This window comes from Musca autumnalis, unplaced genomic scaffold, assembly GCF_047663935.1.
Source record: "Musca autumnalis isolate F117 unplaced genomic scaffold, ASM4766393v1 scaffold_4, whole genome shotgun sequence".
NCBI classification, from domain to species: Eukaryota; Metazoa; Arthropoda; class Insecta; order Diptera; family Muscidae; genus Musca; species Musca autumnalis.
Genome location: NW_027411977.1, coordinates 92685019 through 92698198, shown reverse-complemented (window position 1 = coordinate 92698198; position 13180 = coordinate 92685019). Strand labels below are relative to the sequence as shown.

The window sequence follows — 13180 nt, the reverse complement described above, 5'->3', positions numbered from 1 at the left end:
TGAAGAAGAAGAACTTTTACAATCAAAAAACTGGATTTTTTACAAGAAATTTGCAACAAATTGTAATTTTAAATCTTAAAAGAAGATTGTAGGCATCAATCAATTCAGTGCTATATTAGTATGTATATTGTGTAAAAAAATAACTGTGTTCGTCATCATCATCGTCATCCATAGTTGTAATTGTGATATACAAATATTATAGTAGTTAATTGTAAATGTATAAATTATAAATGTTCAAAGTCTTCCAGTTTATAGCGAACAATTGTGCTTTATTTATATGAATGTGTCTCTATAATGGGAAATTGTAACAAATTTTATACATCCATTCGATGACGTACGAGAAAGAAAAAATCACCAATAAAAAAACGATTGTGAAAAAAAGGAATAACCAGAAAAAATTTTGTGTTTTAATTCATTTAAACATGTAACAAGGATATTAATAAGGGGTTCACTGTGCACTGGAGATAACTTTTGTAAGCATTCATTCAGATATGAACCTTATGTGGATACAGCTTTGTTGTACTTTATTTATACTCTTCCCTAAATACACAGCCAAAAAAAAAGGGAGGAAATAATTCAAAATTAGTTACACCAAATTATATAGCATACTTTTGGGGGCAGTATTTTTGTTTTATAATACAAAATGCATCTTTGCATTGAATTCACGGTTTTTGAATTAGCTAAGCAAACGTAATTGTCACCTAATTCAACAACCGTGCATTAATTTATGAATTTTTAAGTGAATAAAGCCAAACGTAGTCAAATGTGCATTTTTTAATTGTTAGGCAAACATACTTTTTGTGTATAAAATAATAGGAACTTTTTAAGTTTGTAACGAATTTAAAAATTGTATGTTGATGTCCATTCGGAATAATTTGAGTTAGGAGTTTAACGAGTATATTGCTAGTTTCATTTATTCCTAATGATCGTTAAACTCGTATTTTGCAGATTTGTTAAAAATTCAAAAAGATAAATTCTGATATTTTTTCTCGATTATTATATATTTTTGCGTACATATTCACATTTATTATATTGACATTTTTTTACGTCTAATCGGTATTATGAAAAACAAAAACATCAGTTTTGAAAAATTATTTTGGCAACAAAAATTAATTGAATTGTTAATAGATCATTTGTATACCTTAAAATCAAAAGAAAAGCCAACCCAATTTTTTTACAATCAAAACAATTAGTCTGTTCCAGAACTGCAAGAATCTACTACATATTTTTTACTATTTTCTCCGATAACATAAAGGAAAAAATGTTATCGTAGTAAAAATTAGTAGCTTCTTGCAGGTTCTGGAACAGAGCTATAAATTTGGCACATACATACCCAGCCATGGTGGATCGATGTGACACCTTGTTGTTCCACCGTGATACCCAGCAAAAAGTTTGCATCCGTGGATGCAGTTTAATCAGTACAAGTGTACAGTACAAGTGCCGTTGGAGTACATATTTTTCTATGAATTCACTTAGACCGTGTTTAGACATTCAAACTGGAAAGAAAATTTTTCTTCTCAGTTTCTTTTAAAATTTCCTTGTTGTTTAGACACGGAAATCATATTTGTGCCAATTTTATAATTTTTCTTATTCTTCTTCACACTCATTTTCTCATTGCGCCGTTCAAAACCAAATCCAAGGAAAAATTGTAATGAAAAGTAAAATATATTATTATAGAAACCCTTGAATTGCATTTTAATTTTGATATTTCCACATATTTCGAATTGTTTTTGCTTAAAAAATAGTTTTTCAGAGAAAATAAAGTTAAAGAAAATGCAAAAACAAATCTGCAGCCAACATCAGGTTGTATACGAAGAAAAACGAAACAAAACAGAATTTGCCAGTACAGAGGTGTGTGTACCCCCTCTTATTCCTCTCTACTCCCTCGCCCATAAACTCAGTTTTCTTTCCCATCAACTTTCCCTGTATAAACAGGGATTTACGAATTTTACAAGGAAGCACGCAGCTAGGATGCACTCCACTTTGCTTCCACATCACACAGCTAAGATGCACTCCATTTCCGATCCAAATCACAGCTTTTGATGTAGTGTTTTGGATTGAATTTAAAGGCACACTTCGGATTGCATTTTTAGTCAGTCTAAAGATGCAATAAAAATGCAAGCCATTGTGAAATATCTCAGAATAAATAAAATGCATTTATTATTTGTGCAAAACAGGAGGGTTGGCGTTTTTTGTTTGGGATGACGACTTCTATTTTGTTTTTCAAAATAGTCAGGCTTAATCCCATAGTCGTTGTTTTAATATTTTATTAAAACAACTTTAATTTATTAGTGGGAAAAATTTGGCGGTGTTTACCAAGGGGTAAGGCAGGGAATACTATAGTTTCAGAACTCGCCACAGATCTTCATCAGTTCCCTTATTTCTTGTTTTTCAACAAGAAACTTTTTATACCCAAGTGTCAATTGCTAGCTCAAATAGATACGTGCGCAAAGAAACAATGCAAAACAATAATACAAAGAACTTTATTATATAAAGCCATGTTTATATTATAGCCTTTTGCAGGGTTAACCATCTTTGTGAGGATTTGTTTGACGTATGTATATGTAATGGAATGGACATTTAAAACCCAGAGGGTTTGTTAAATCCTGTTACATATAAACGTACTATAAACACAAATTAAAAAAAGTTTCATTAAATTCAATCACATTTGAGTTTACTTTCTCCGTTCTCCAATTAATCCAAGCGGATCTGATTTTGCTTTATCATCCTAAAGGTTTTTTTTTTGCCTTCCCATCACTAGTGCAGCTTTCGACATGGACTCCAACTGGACTTCACTCCACTAAAAATTTCCGTCTCGTGAATTACCGTAAAAATGTTCGCAACTTAAGTTTTTATTTCTTTATTTTATAACAAATTCTTAGAAATGTATACACTCTCTCTTATTTTTAGAATAAATGATTTCGCCAGGGGTGGGTAGGGATCAACCAACTGTTTTTGTTTTTCGTTTGTTTTGTACGGATCTCTAAAGCAACTGCTTATAAATTGTATCCAACGGAGAGCATTTTTCATAACTCCGTGTGGATTGCATCGAAGGATGTTGTGAAATCATAACTCCACATGCACAACTTCCAAAATTTTTTGCTGGGACTCCAACGGCAAATGTACTGTACACTTGTTGTGATTTAACTGCATCCGCGGATCCAAACTTTTTGCTGGGTGTGTTTTGATTGGGGGTTTTATGCTTGGTTTACATTTACGAAATCCACTCGGTTTCAACTGTCAAATCTATAGGTTAAACGTCAAATGAAATCCAGATGAGATTTCATTTGACGTTTGAGCTATGGAATTGACAGTTGAAATCGAGTGGATTTCGTAAATGTAAACTTAGCATTAGTTACGTGAGTTACGTTACGTTGACATTACATGAAGAACTAACTAGTAAAATGTGTTATGTTTTTGACATTCAATCTTTTTGACGCCGTCATTCCGTTATTTATCGACTTTGTCCTTCGGTAGAACGTACGAGAAGTAGTTTTGTCTCGGAAAAATAACAAATATTCGTTTTTAAAGTAAAAATACTCGAGAAAATATACAGGAAATCAATAAGAATAAGTATAAACACAAAATATTGTCAATTGGTTTTTGTAAATTATCGCTAATTGTGCTAAATAAAACGTAGTCACATCTATTCTAAAATCCACGATCTGTCATTGTGAGCGAATGAAAAGCTAAATGTACAAACGGGATAGTGATAGATGTTGCAAATTTTGCCATCAGCTGTCAAATGCTAAACGTCATTCTTTTCGGGTTTCGGTGTGTTTGGCTGCAAGTATTTTAGTTGGAAAATTAGAAAAAAAATTGTAAAAAATCCAAAAAGATTTTTTGGTTGTGATGTTGAAAATTAATTGATTGGATGGCAACAACACAAACACTTAATTGGTTTCAAAGCGTGGTTTTTATTTCATCTTCTCTTTACAGATTTTTTTCTGTGTTGTTGATAGACTGTGACCAGCAAATATTTTTGGAAAAATTACCAAAATACAAAACTGAATCGAAATCATATAGCTAAAAAAGACAGTTAAAAAATGCTTATAAATCTTAAAGTGAAAACTTTAGATGCCCAGACCCATGAATTCAGCATTGACAATGAGGTAAGTAATGAGAATCTGCAGTAAAGCATACGTGCAAACGTACGTATGCTGTGTTTGGGCGAGTCCTTTTTTCGTGTGCGACACAAATATATATCTATTCTTCTTGGCGTATATTGCGGTTTGTGACATTTATTTTATATGTTTCCAAAGATCACTGTGCGTGAATTCAAGGATAAGGTGGCGGAGAAAACAAATATTGCTGCCGATCAGCAGCGTATTATCTATTGTGGTCGTGTTATGGTAGATGACAAACAATTGAAGGAATATGGTGAGTCATTTGGTGGCGGTGTGGGTGTTAGAATGGGTCTAAGTCAATGGTAAATATATATTTTTGTATTTTAGATGTTGATGGTAAAGTGGTACATGTGGCTGAGCGACCTCCTCCCTCCCAGCGATTGACAAGCTCAGAGTCTTCGGGTTCCAATACAACGACAACGACAAATGAACGCCGTAATCGTGGCAGAACTGGAACCGGAGGAATGCGCAACTCGCCACTGTTCCGCGCCCTGGATGGTATGGTTGTTGGAACTATGGCTTTTCCAGTAAATGCTAATGTAAGTGTAATATGAAGAATCGTTGATTACTTAGCCAACTTTAGAGACATCTCCCCGATCATTTTGCCAATTTTACAAAAGTATACCCCATGGGCCCTGATAACAATGATTATTATTTTCTTACGTGAGTTTTCCGACATTTGGGACTTAAAACAACTTGATTTAATATATTTGAGGCATCATTGCTAATCTTACAGAAATCCTTTTAAACGTTCATTTAAGACAAACACTTCTGCATAAGATGGATAGTAGCGGCTGAGCGAAAATTTTGAATTTTTTTCCACGAGTTGGTCTCGTAATGCTTATATATATTGGCGTAATATGTCATATCGCAGAAGTCCATACTTCCCGAAATATAGGCTGCAAGAATTCCGAAAAATCCATGATAATTTTTGCCAAAAATTAAAAAATTTGTTTGCGTAGCCAAGTTTTCAAATGTCCAACGGAGAAAGCTTTAAATAACGGCTGAAGGCCGGGTAATTTCCAAAAATATTTCACTTGTGAACATTTTCTGGGGTAAAAATTTTAAGACCAACCACTACACTCATCTCATACAATAATTATGTCCGACAAATATCTCTCATATCAAAGAGCGTTTTCTATCATTGATATAGAACCTCCTTCTTATTGCCGAGTCGTAATGATATGTCAAACATAGTACGAAATCGCCACGTTTTTTCCTAGCTAAAAAATAGTAATTCAAATATCTGATATCGTAGGGCTCCAATGGTCAAGCTCCAGTAAATCCCTTGGCTGTATCTTCATCGTTCTGTATGAATCGTATTACTGTAGCTCGTCATATGCTTGACTGTGCTAATAATATTGCTGCCTATTTGGAAGATCCATCCAGAGTAAGTCAATGTTTACTGCTAAACAAATATTTATTATATAATTATTATAAACAATTCATGTTCTTTCCTAGGGTTTAAATAATCAGTCTCTTGATATTTTGGCCCGTGGGCGTTGGACTATGGAATCAACCGTGGTCGAAGTAGGTATAACATCGGATATACCACAAAGTCAACAGATAGTTGAAATGGTACAGGGTGCAGTGCAGGCAGCACTACGTCGCAGTGGCAATACAAATGTAACTCTGGTCCAGTTGCCCACAGTTTTTAGTTCGGGGGAAACTGAAACTAACAATGCTACAGCCACAGCTAGCGCTAATGCATCTAGGTCTGAAGGATCTACAGAACAAAGTACCCCAGCTGCGTCGGTAGTTGTTGAGGATATTGATGAAGATGACGATGATACACCAACGAATGAGCAAAATACTGCAACAACTAACGCTCAGTCTACAGCCGCAGGTAACAATGCAGCTTCAAACGATGAAACTGCTGGATCTTCAGCTGCAGGCGATAGCGCTGATAATAATGGCGATTCATCCAGACGTCGTACAGGTACCCGTGTACTTGCCAGCGTCATTGAGCAAATGCGTCAAGTTCAGGCCAGACTAAATCCATTTGTTGACCAATATTACGAACTCTTACAAAGTGACCAGACATTTGAGGAGAGTGTAAGTAATCCCATCGTACTTTACCATAATATCTGTGTTAATGCCTCTCTGATTTTCAGGATACAACAGGGCGTGAAAATGCTCAACGCTTATTTGATCGCGTTTCTGAGGCATTCCACTATTTGTCGCATGCCCAGCATGCTATATCTGATTTAATGTTGGATGTTTCCCAAGCAGCCCCTAGATATTTATCTTGTCGTCCCATCTTAGTAGAGCAAAGCGGTTATGTTAGTTCCAATAATTTCATTACTCCCGCTATGTTTCCAGCGGCATTACGTCAAAACCAGCAAGCATCTCGCAGCACTACAGCAACCAACAATACAACAACTTCTAATACCACTCCGGGTGCATCAAATACACCGGCCACGGCAGCCTCAACGTCCAATACCTCATCTACATCTGGTGCAGATTCAAACAATACCACTGTCGATGATCCAGTTGATGATCCTGTAACCTGGCCACCAACAATTAACTTTGGTGCACCAGCAGATGATACTAATGCAAACAATGCTAATGATGCATCTGGTAGAGGTAAGACCCATCATAGTTTATATAACATTTGTATGTATGAATTGGAATATATACATATATATTTTTTTTAATTTTTTATTTTTGATAAATCTCCATAATTTTAAAAATTACAACCTTTAGCCCCAACCGAAGGCAGTACATTAGAAATTGTTTTACAACCCACACGAAGATATTACTTAGAACGTATGTTGTGACAGCAATTTTAGTTTATTTGGAATTTTATTGTCCCTAACATGACTAATAACTATTACGATGTAGACACTTTTTTAAAGCTTTCGATTAACTTACTGCTAATGTTAATTGATTGTTATTATTTTCTGTTTGTTTGGAATGCTACAAATTAACATTTTATTACAAGCTTTGCTTTTCGAAGACGACTATTGCAATTTCAAAAATTATTGAATAAACAATGTTATTCGAAATTTAATGAAATTTAAATATGGTTACGATCCACTTCCACTCTTTAAACACACAACTCTTCTATAATATTCTAGTACATATTTTGAAATTTAAAAATGTCAAAACATCAAACAGCCCCAAACTGCACTTCATTCATTTTGTATTGAGTTAATGTATCGATTAAGACCGTCTTCGAATTTGATATACATTTGAAAGGAATATCACGCGTTGCAAATTTCTTATATAGATAACTCCCATCGAGAGTTATCGTGCGCCTCAATCAGCAAGACCGACAGGCGGATATGGCCAAATCGACTCAAAAATATTTAACACGGTTTGGTCTTTAGGGGTAAAAATTACTATGTCGATGAGGCATGTTTTGTGATGGTATCTGATTTTATACAGGTTAAGTATGTAAATATTATAACACGTTTTGGAGAGGAGGGCTAAAACTTGTATAATGTATAATCACTATTCCACCTTCAGAAGCAATAAAGCCTAACGCTTTACTTTTTGAAGAAAAAACGTTAACCTACATATATTCATGTTTAAAGCCTACATATTTAAATGTTTATAAATTTCTTTCCTCTAAAATAATTTTCTGTTTAATTTTTGGTTTTTTCGTACAATAGCGAAAATTTTTATTTAAACGTTAAACCGCTCATTATTTTACTTTTGTTTTTACAGGCAATTTCCAGCGTCAAGTTGCACGTTTACTACAGAATGTAGTCAGTGCCGCGCCATTTGATACAGAGTTTCATGTTCACATTAATAGCCCAAATGTTGTATCAATCGATGTTCCCATTGGTGGTGTTGTACCAACAACTAACCAAAATACTGGCAACAATACCGCAGGAACCCCAGATAATGCTACGACTGCAGCAGCAACTAGCAATGATAATGCAACAGCTGCAACGACTAATTCAACATCGTCGTCGTCGTCGTCCGCAACAGGAAATACTACTAATCCTGCACGTGTTACCACAGCTACATTACCAACAACTTCAACACAAACTCGTTCGACATCACGTCCACAAGTACACATTGGTAATATACCCGTTTTGGGTATGCCACCAGGTTGGAATGGAAGAGTTTTACCAGCTAACAATGTTTCATCATTTGATCGTTTCTTGCCATGCAATAGCCATCATGTTCGCGATCATCAAACCAATGCCAATGGTAATAATGAGAATAATGGCAGAAATACCAATCAAAATAATGCAAATACCCCAGGATCTGTTGGTGTTAATCGTAATCGAGGTGAGAATAAAGAAATTATTTATATTTTCATAGCGTCATTTTGTTTTTATGGTGATGGTATCTTATGTTCTAAAAGTGTTTGGCATTCGTTCGCTATAGTTATCACTCGAAAACATATTAGCCGACATTCTAAAAATAATTCTCCTTACAAACCCAAAAGCAAAAAATAACCTCTACATTTCTAAAAAATATCACTTCAAGCTTTTCCACTTGGCTAAATCGTGTATTCTAAATACATTTGATATTCCATAATCTATCACACCATATGTATATCCATCATCCAATCATCCTTTCCATCATAAACATGATTGTATTTTTTATTTTGTTTGGAAAAAACTGTTATAATACATTAGCAAATATTATTACTCGACGTCGTAATATGTCTGATATTTTACAACGCGTACGTCGTGCCACTGCAGCTCGTACCGTTGGTTCAACAATGACAGATCCGCTAACAGCTCGTCCGAACTCAAACATTGGAGCTTCATCTTCAGGTAGTAGTGGTAGCCTACTTTATCAGCTTGGCAATCGCAACAATGCTGCATCTTCTACCGAAGCACGAAGGCTTAATATACACAGCCAGTTAATGACGTTTATCGAGAATCAAATGTTTAAAGGCGAACCCATAAATGAAGAAAATATGAGTCCAGCCATCAATCGTGCTGTCCAATGGTTTGGCGAATCACTCTTGTATTTGCCACAATATGAGAAACCGGAATACGATTCTAGGGATTCACTATTCAATATTTTGCGTGCAACTCTGCCAATTGTCATTAACCTAATGAACAAGAATCCAGTGAATTTAGTTGATTTTGAACAGAAACTGCGAAAGATTTGTGAAGAATTTCGAAAACGTTTGTACAGTGTCTTAATTGTTTGCATTGGACGTGCTAATGCTGACATCTATTGGAGTCAATTGATGCGTTTACTGTGTGTATCCATACAGTCAAGTAAGTAAAACCGTGGGTATTGTGGAAGAAAATGTAAATTAAATTTTTGTTTTCCAAACTCAGCTTTCGATGGAGAAGTTGTCGAATTTTTGACCCTCTACCTAAGTCCCAATATACCAAGCAGTTCCGATGAAAATGATGCCCAACAATTTATAGTACATCGTAGTACACCAAACAACAACTCTGTACCCTTGGTAGGTATTTCCCCTATAATCAATCACAGTACCTTATTTATACAGTTTAATTTTTTGTTATCATTTACTATAGCCAATGGATACAGATGATGAAATGAACGAAATGGCTGGCACTTCTCAGACTGAAGTTGATGACGAACCATTGCCAGCAGTTGTTGCAGGTTCTGCATCTTGGCATCGTAACTTCCCTAATGATTGGTTGCCTATAATTACTCGTGATATACACAGACAAGCAGAGGTGAGTTTATTTTTTGATGGCAAACTTAGTCAAAAGATAATGTCTACAAAAAGGGCGCTGTTGTGTATTTTGAATTGAAAGTAAGCACGCGTTGAATAATGTTTAAATACGTAATAATGCTTTATTTAATAAGTGATAACAACAAAGATTAAGATTAAAAATGGAGTCGAACGTTTTGATCTGTTTGATGGTTGAAATCGAAGTGAACAAAATAATCATAACTAGTAAGCAAAATGGCAGTTACTAAAAATGTAGCGAATAGTTATTAGTACAAAAGATACATTCATGAATAGAAAAAGCACGACATAGAATCAGTGTTGCCATATGTAGGAAATATATTGAAATACACTACAGGCGCGTTCTTGCTTCTCTTCGTGTTACGACGTATTAAAATGTTTTAATGATTTTAATTGAGAAAAATTGATTTTATCGCATACATAAACAATAATTAGAATACACAAATGTCCGCATTATCAATTAGATCACAGGACTCAATGATTGCAACCAGATTGAATTTTAGTTCAATGACGTAGGACCTCCTATTTACGAGAAGTACAAATAGCTCCGAACATAGTACGAGGCCACCTATAGATAAGATTTTCATAGCAGATATAATGAAATTTGGGTGAGGAGTACAGTGTGGCAGTGGAAGAACGGCACAGTCAACTATGTAGATATTTATCCTACAACTCACATACATATCCTCAACTCACATACATTTATCACGTTGCTTAAGCATTACCATTGATATTTCGTGAAGGGTTTTGATGATATCGCGTTACGGATGACATCTGCAACATAGCTGAATCTGAAAGGGCTCTTCTTCCTATAATGCTCGGGGAGCTCTATTAACCGCCCAATAAGATAACACGCGAACCTCTTCGGATTTTTCCCGAGTACCTTGGAAGTTACAGCCGTTCTTTCGTCCTACTTTCCCGGATTCGATAGTGATTTAGCCGTTGCCCACAATTTACTTAATCATGTACAAACATTACCGCTTACTAGCCTGACTACTACGTGCAGGGACGAGATAGTACTAGATCTAATTTTGTTATCCAGTATGAAGATCATTAGGTGTCCTAATATTTCTCTCAAAATTAGCTAAATTGCCCTTATGTGCAGTTAAGTCTTGGTTTCTTAGTGAATGTAGTCTTTGTGCCCTTATGTGCAGTTAAGTCTTGGTTTCTTAGTGAATGTAGTCTTTGTGGACTCTAATACAACTGTGAAACTGTGATGATAAGACTTGTCAGTGGAATAATTAGCATCACTGATTCTGAAACATCCCACAAACCCGTAGAAATTTGCACCTAAATTCAGGTGATAAACTGATCCTGGATAATCTTTACCTTTTTACATATTTGTTTTATGAATATTCGAAACTGTTCTCTTTGTTTCTTAGAATCCCCCCAACCAGCCACCTTATTCGGATGCTTACATATCAGGTATGTCATCAAAGCGAAGAAAATTGATCCAGCATACTAAACCGCCTACAGAAATCAGAGCCTTAATAGCAGATAGTGTTGGCAAAGCCATACAGAACGCCGGTGTTGGATCATCAACTTCTGCCAATCAATCACAGACACCCGATGAAATTGCACGAGCAATCGCTAATGATACAGCTGTACAGTCCTCCTGCACCGAAGCCATACGTACACAAGTGCGCGAACGACTCAAGAAGGATCCCGACTATGAAGCAGAAAAATATCCCAAATCGACAAAGTTTATACAGAAATGAATGAAATGAATAAACAAATCGCATACATCCCCGACAGACATATTTTTAAAACACACACACACCGACACATACATATTTATAATTTGAACATATAAATGGATACATAGAATAATGTTAAGCTATTTGTAAAGAACCCATGAACCCATTGCGTTGGCGGCTTTAATTAACGAAATCAAGGTGTGATCTTTACAAAGAAAAAAAAAAGATTTTAATTAAATGAGAGCCTAGTAACTGTAATGGTTTCAATATTATATACATATATTATTCTTGTTTGTTCATTATTCGTGCTTAGGGGCTATTTTGTATGTAATTGAACTTTAAAAAAATATTGTATTTCTTCAATAACAACAAATGGATTTAATTCAAAAATCTTAACGTTTATTTGTTTTAATTAGTTTTTTTTTTTATTTAGTTTCATGTGAATTTTTTTTTTAATTTTGAATTGTAATTTCTTTTTCTTTTAATATAACACATATTCAAACACACAGACACATTGATATTTAACCATACGGAAAATAAACAAAAATATGTTTTTAAACTATATACGAAAATAAATAATACGTCGACAAATAAAAAAAATGAAATAAAAAATACACTATATTATAAATAAAATGTATATTGAAGTAAATCACACGTACATATTTATGTTTTATGGCACACATACATGTTATGTATATTGATCACTTTGTATTATATTCTTGAGTTTGATGGTATGGAAACCTAAAGCTGCAACTATGATCGAAAAACTGAATATCACTACGAAAATCAAGGTGTATTTATCTACAATGGCAGTCGAATATCTTACCTCCATGCTTAATGTAAAGAAAACATAAATGTAATATTAACTTGACTTGGTCGGGAATATGATGCAAAGTGACCAATATAAGAAGCGCGATGGGCATATAATGCAATCATCAAATCATGATCGAAACATTTTTATAAAAACAAAATAATAAATAAATATAGAACATCACACATACTTCTACAATTGTGTTTGGATTATATTTTGTAAAAAAGAAGTCCAATGATAGCAAAAAACAACTAAGGCAACAACATAGATGTGTTTGTTTACTCAAATGTTTCCTTTTGAGGAAATGCATACCTATACCTAAATACCTACCAATTGGCAAGTGGTAAGAATCCTCATGATGAGATCAGTATCAACATTATTAACTACAAAAATACTTTTAACATAACGTCAACAATAAAAATTGATGATCATACTATTATTACATTTATGTATGTATAGCTGACTTTAAAACTAAGGCAAATAAACAACATTATATAAATAATCTAATATTGGCTGTTGTTTTATTTTTTACATTCTACTTCAATACTGCTACATTGATTACACTGTGCTACATAAAAAATAATCAAGCGTTCTGATGTAAATTTATGTTCTGTTGGGGTCCTTGGACAACGAAAATACCTTCGGTTCCTTTGGATCACTTCGTTTTTGATTTTATAACGGTTAATGTAGTGAATAACGGGGTTTCTAAAATTTTCAACTTTAAACAAGCATAACTTATTGTTTCACAACTGATTTATATTCTATATTTCGAACAAGCCAAGAATTACTTAGTTGGCCCATTACAGAACATTTGTTCCATAGACCGAACGTAGGGGATGGAAGATACCAAGGAACGGTCCTGACCAGTTTTAACATGGCAAAGTCCAGGATTTATCTTGGT

At 34.4% G+C, this 13180-nt stretch overlaps 1 protein-coding gene across 12 annotated transcripts; it reads left to right on the top strand.

Annotated features, from left to right (window-relative positions):
• The first annotated feature begins 3426 nt into the window (after window positions 1-3426).
• On the top strand, window positions 3427-12786 carry LOC141402637 (uncharacterized). 12 transcript variants are annotated; one of them, XM_073984322.1, is made up of 13 exons: window positions 3442-3573; window positions 3940-4112; window positions 4263-4380; window positions 4455-4666; window positions 5386-5517; window positions 5589-6182; window positions 6242-6713; window positions 6834-6896; window positions 7800-8372; window positions 8792-9322; window positions 9386-9516; window positions 9590-9754; window positions 11154-12786. In XM_073984322.1, the coding sequence occupies exons 2-13, from the start codon at window positions 4047-4049 to the stop codon at window positions 11487-11489; spliced, it is 3393 nt and encodes a 1130-aa protein (XP_073840423.1). In that variant the 5' UTR covers window positions 3442-3573; window positions 3940-4046; the 3' UTR covers window positions 11490-12786. The 12 variants fall into 12 exon arrangements, with proteins under 12 accessions (XP_073840426.1, XP_073840420.1, XP_073840423.1 ...); XM_073984315.1 differs by having other exon boundaries at window positions 3446-3573; window positions 8726-9322; XM_073984323.1 differs by having other exon boundaries at window positions 3450-3530.
• Window positions 12787-13180: the final 394 nt, after the last annotated feature.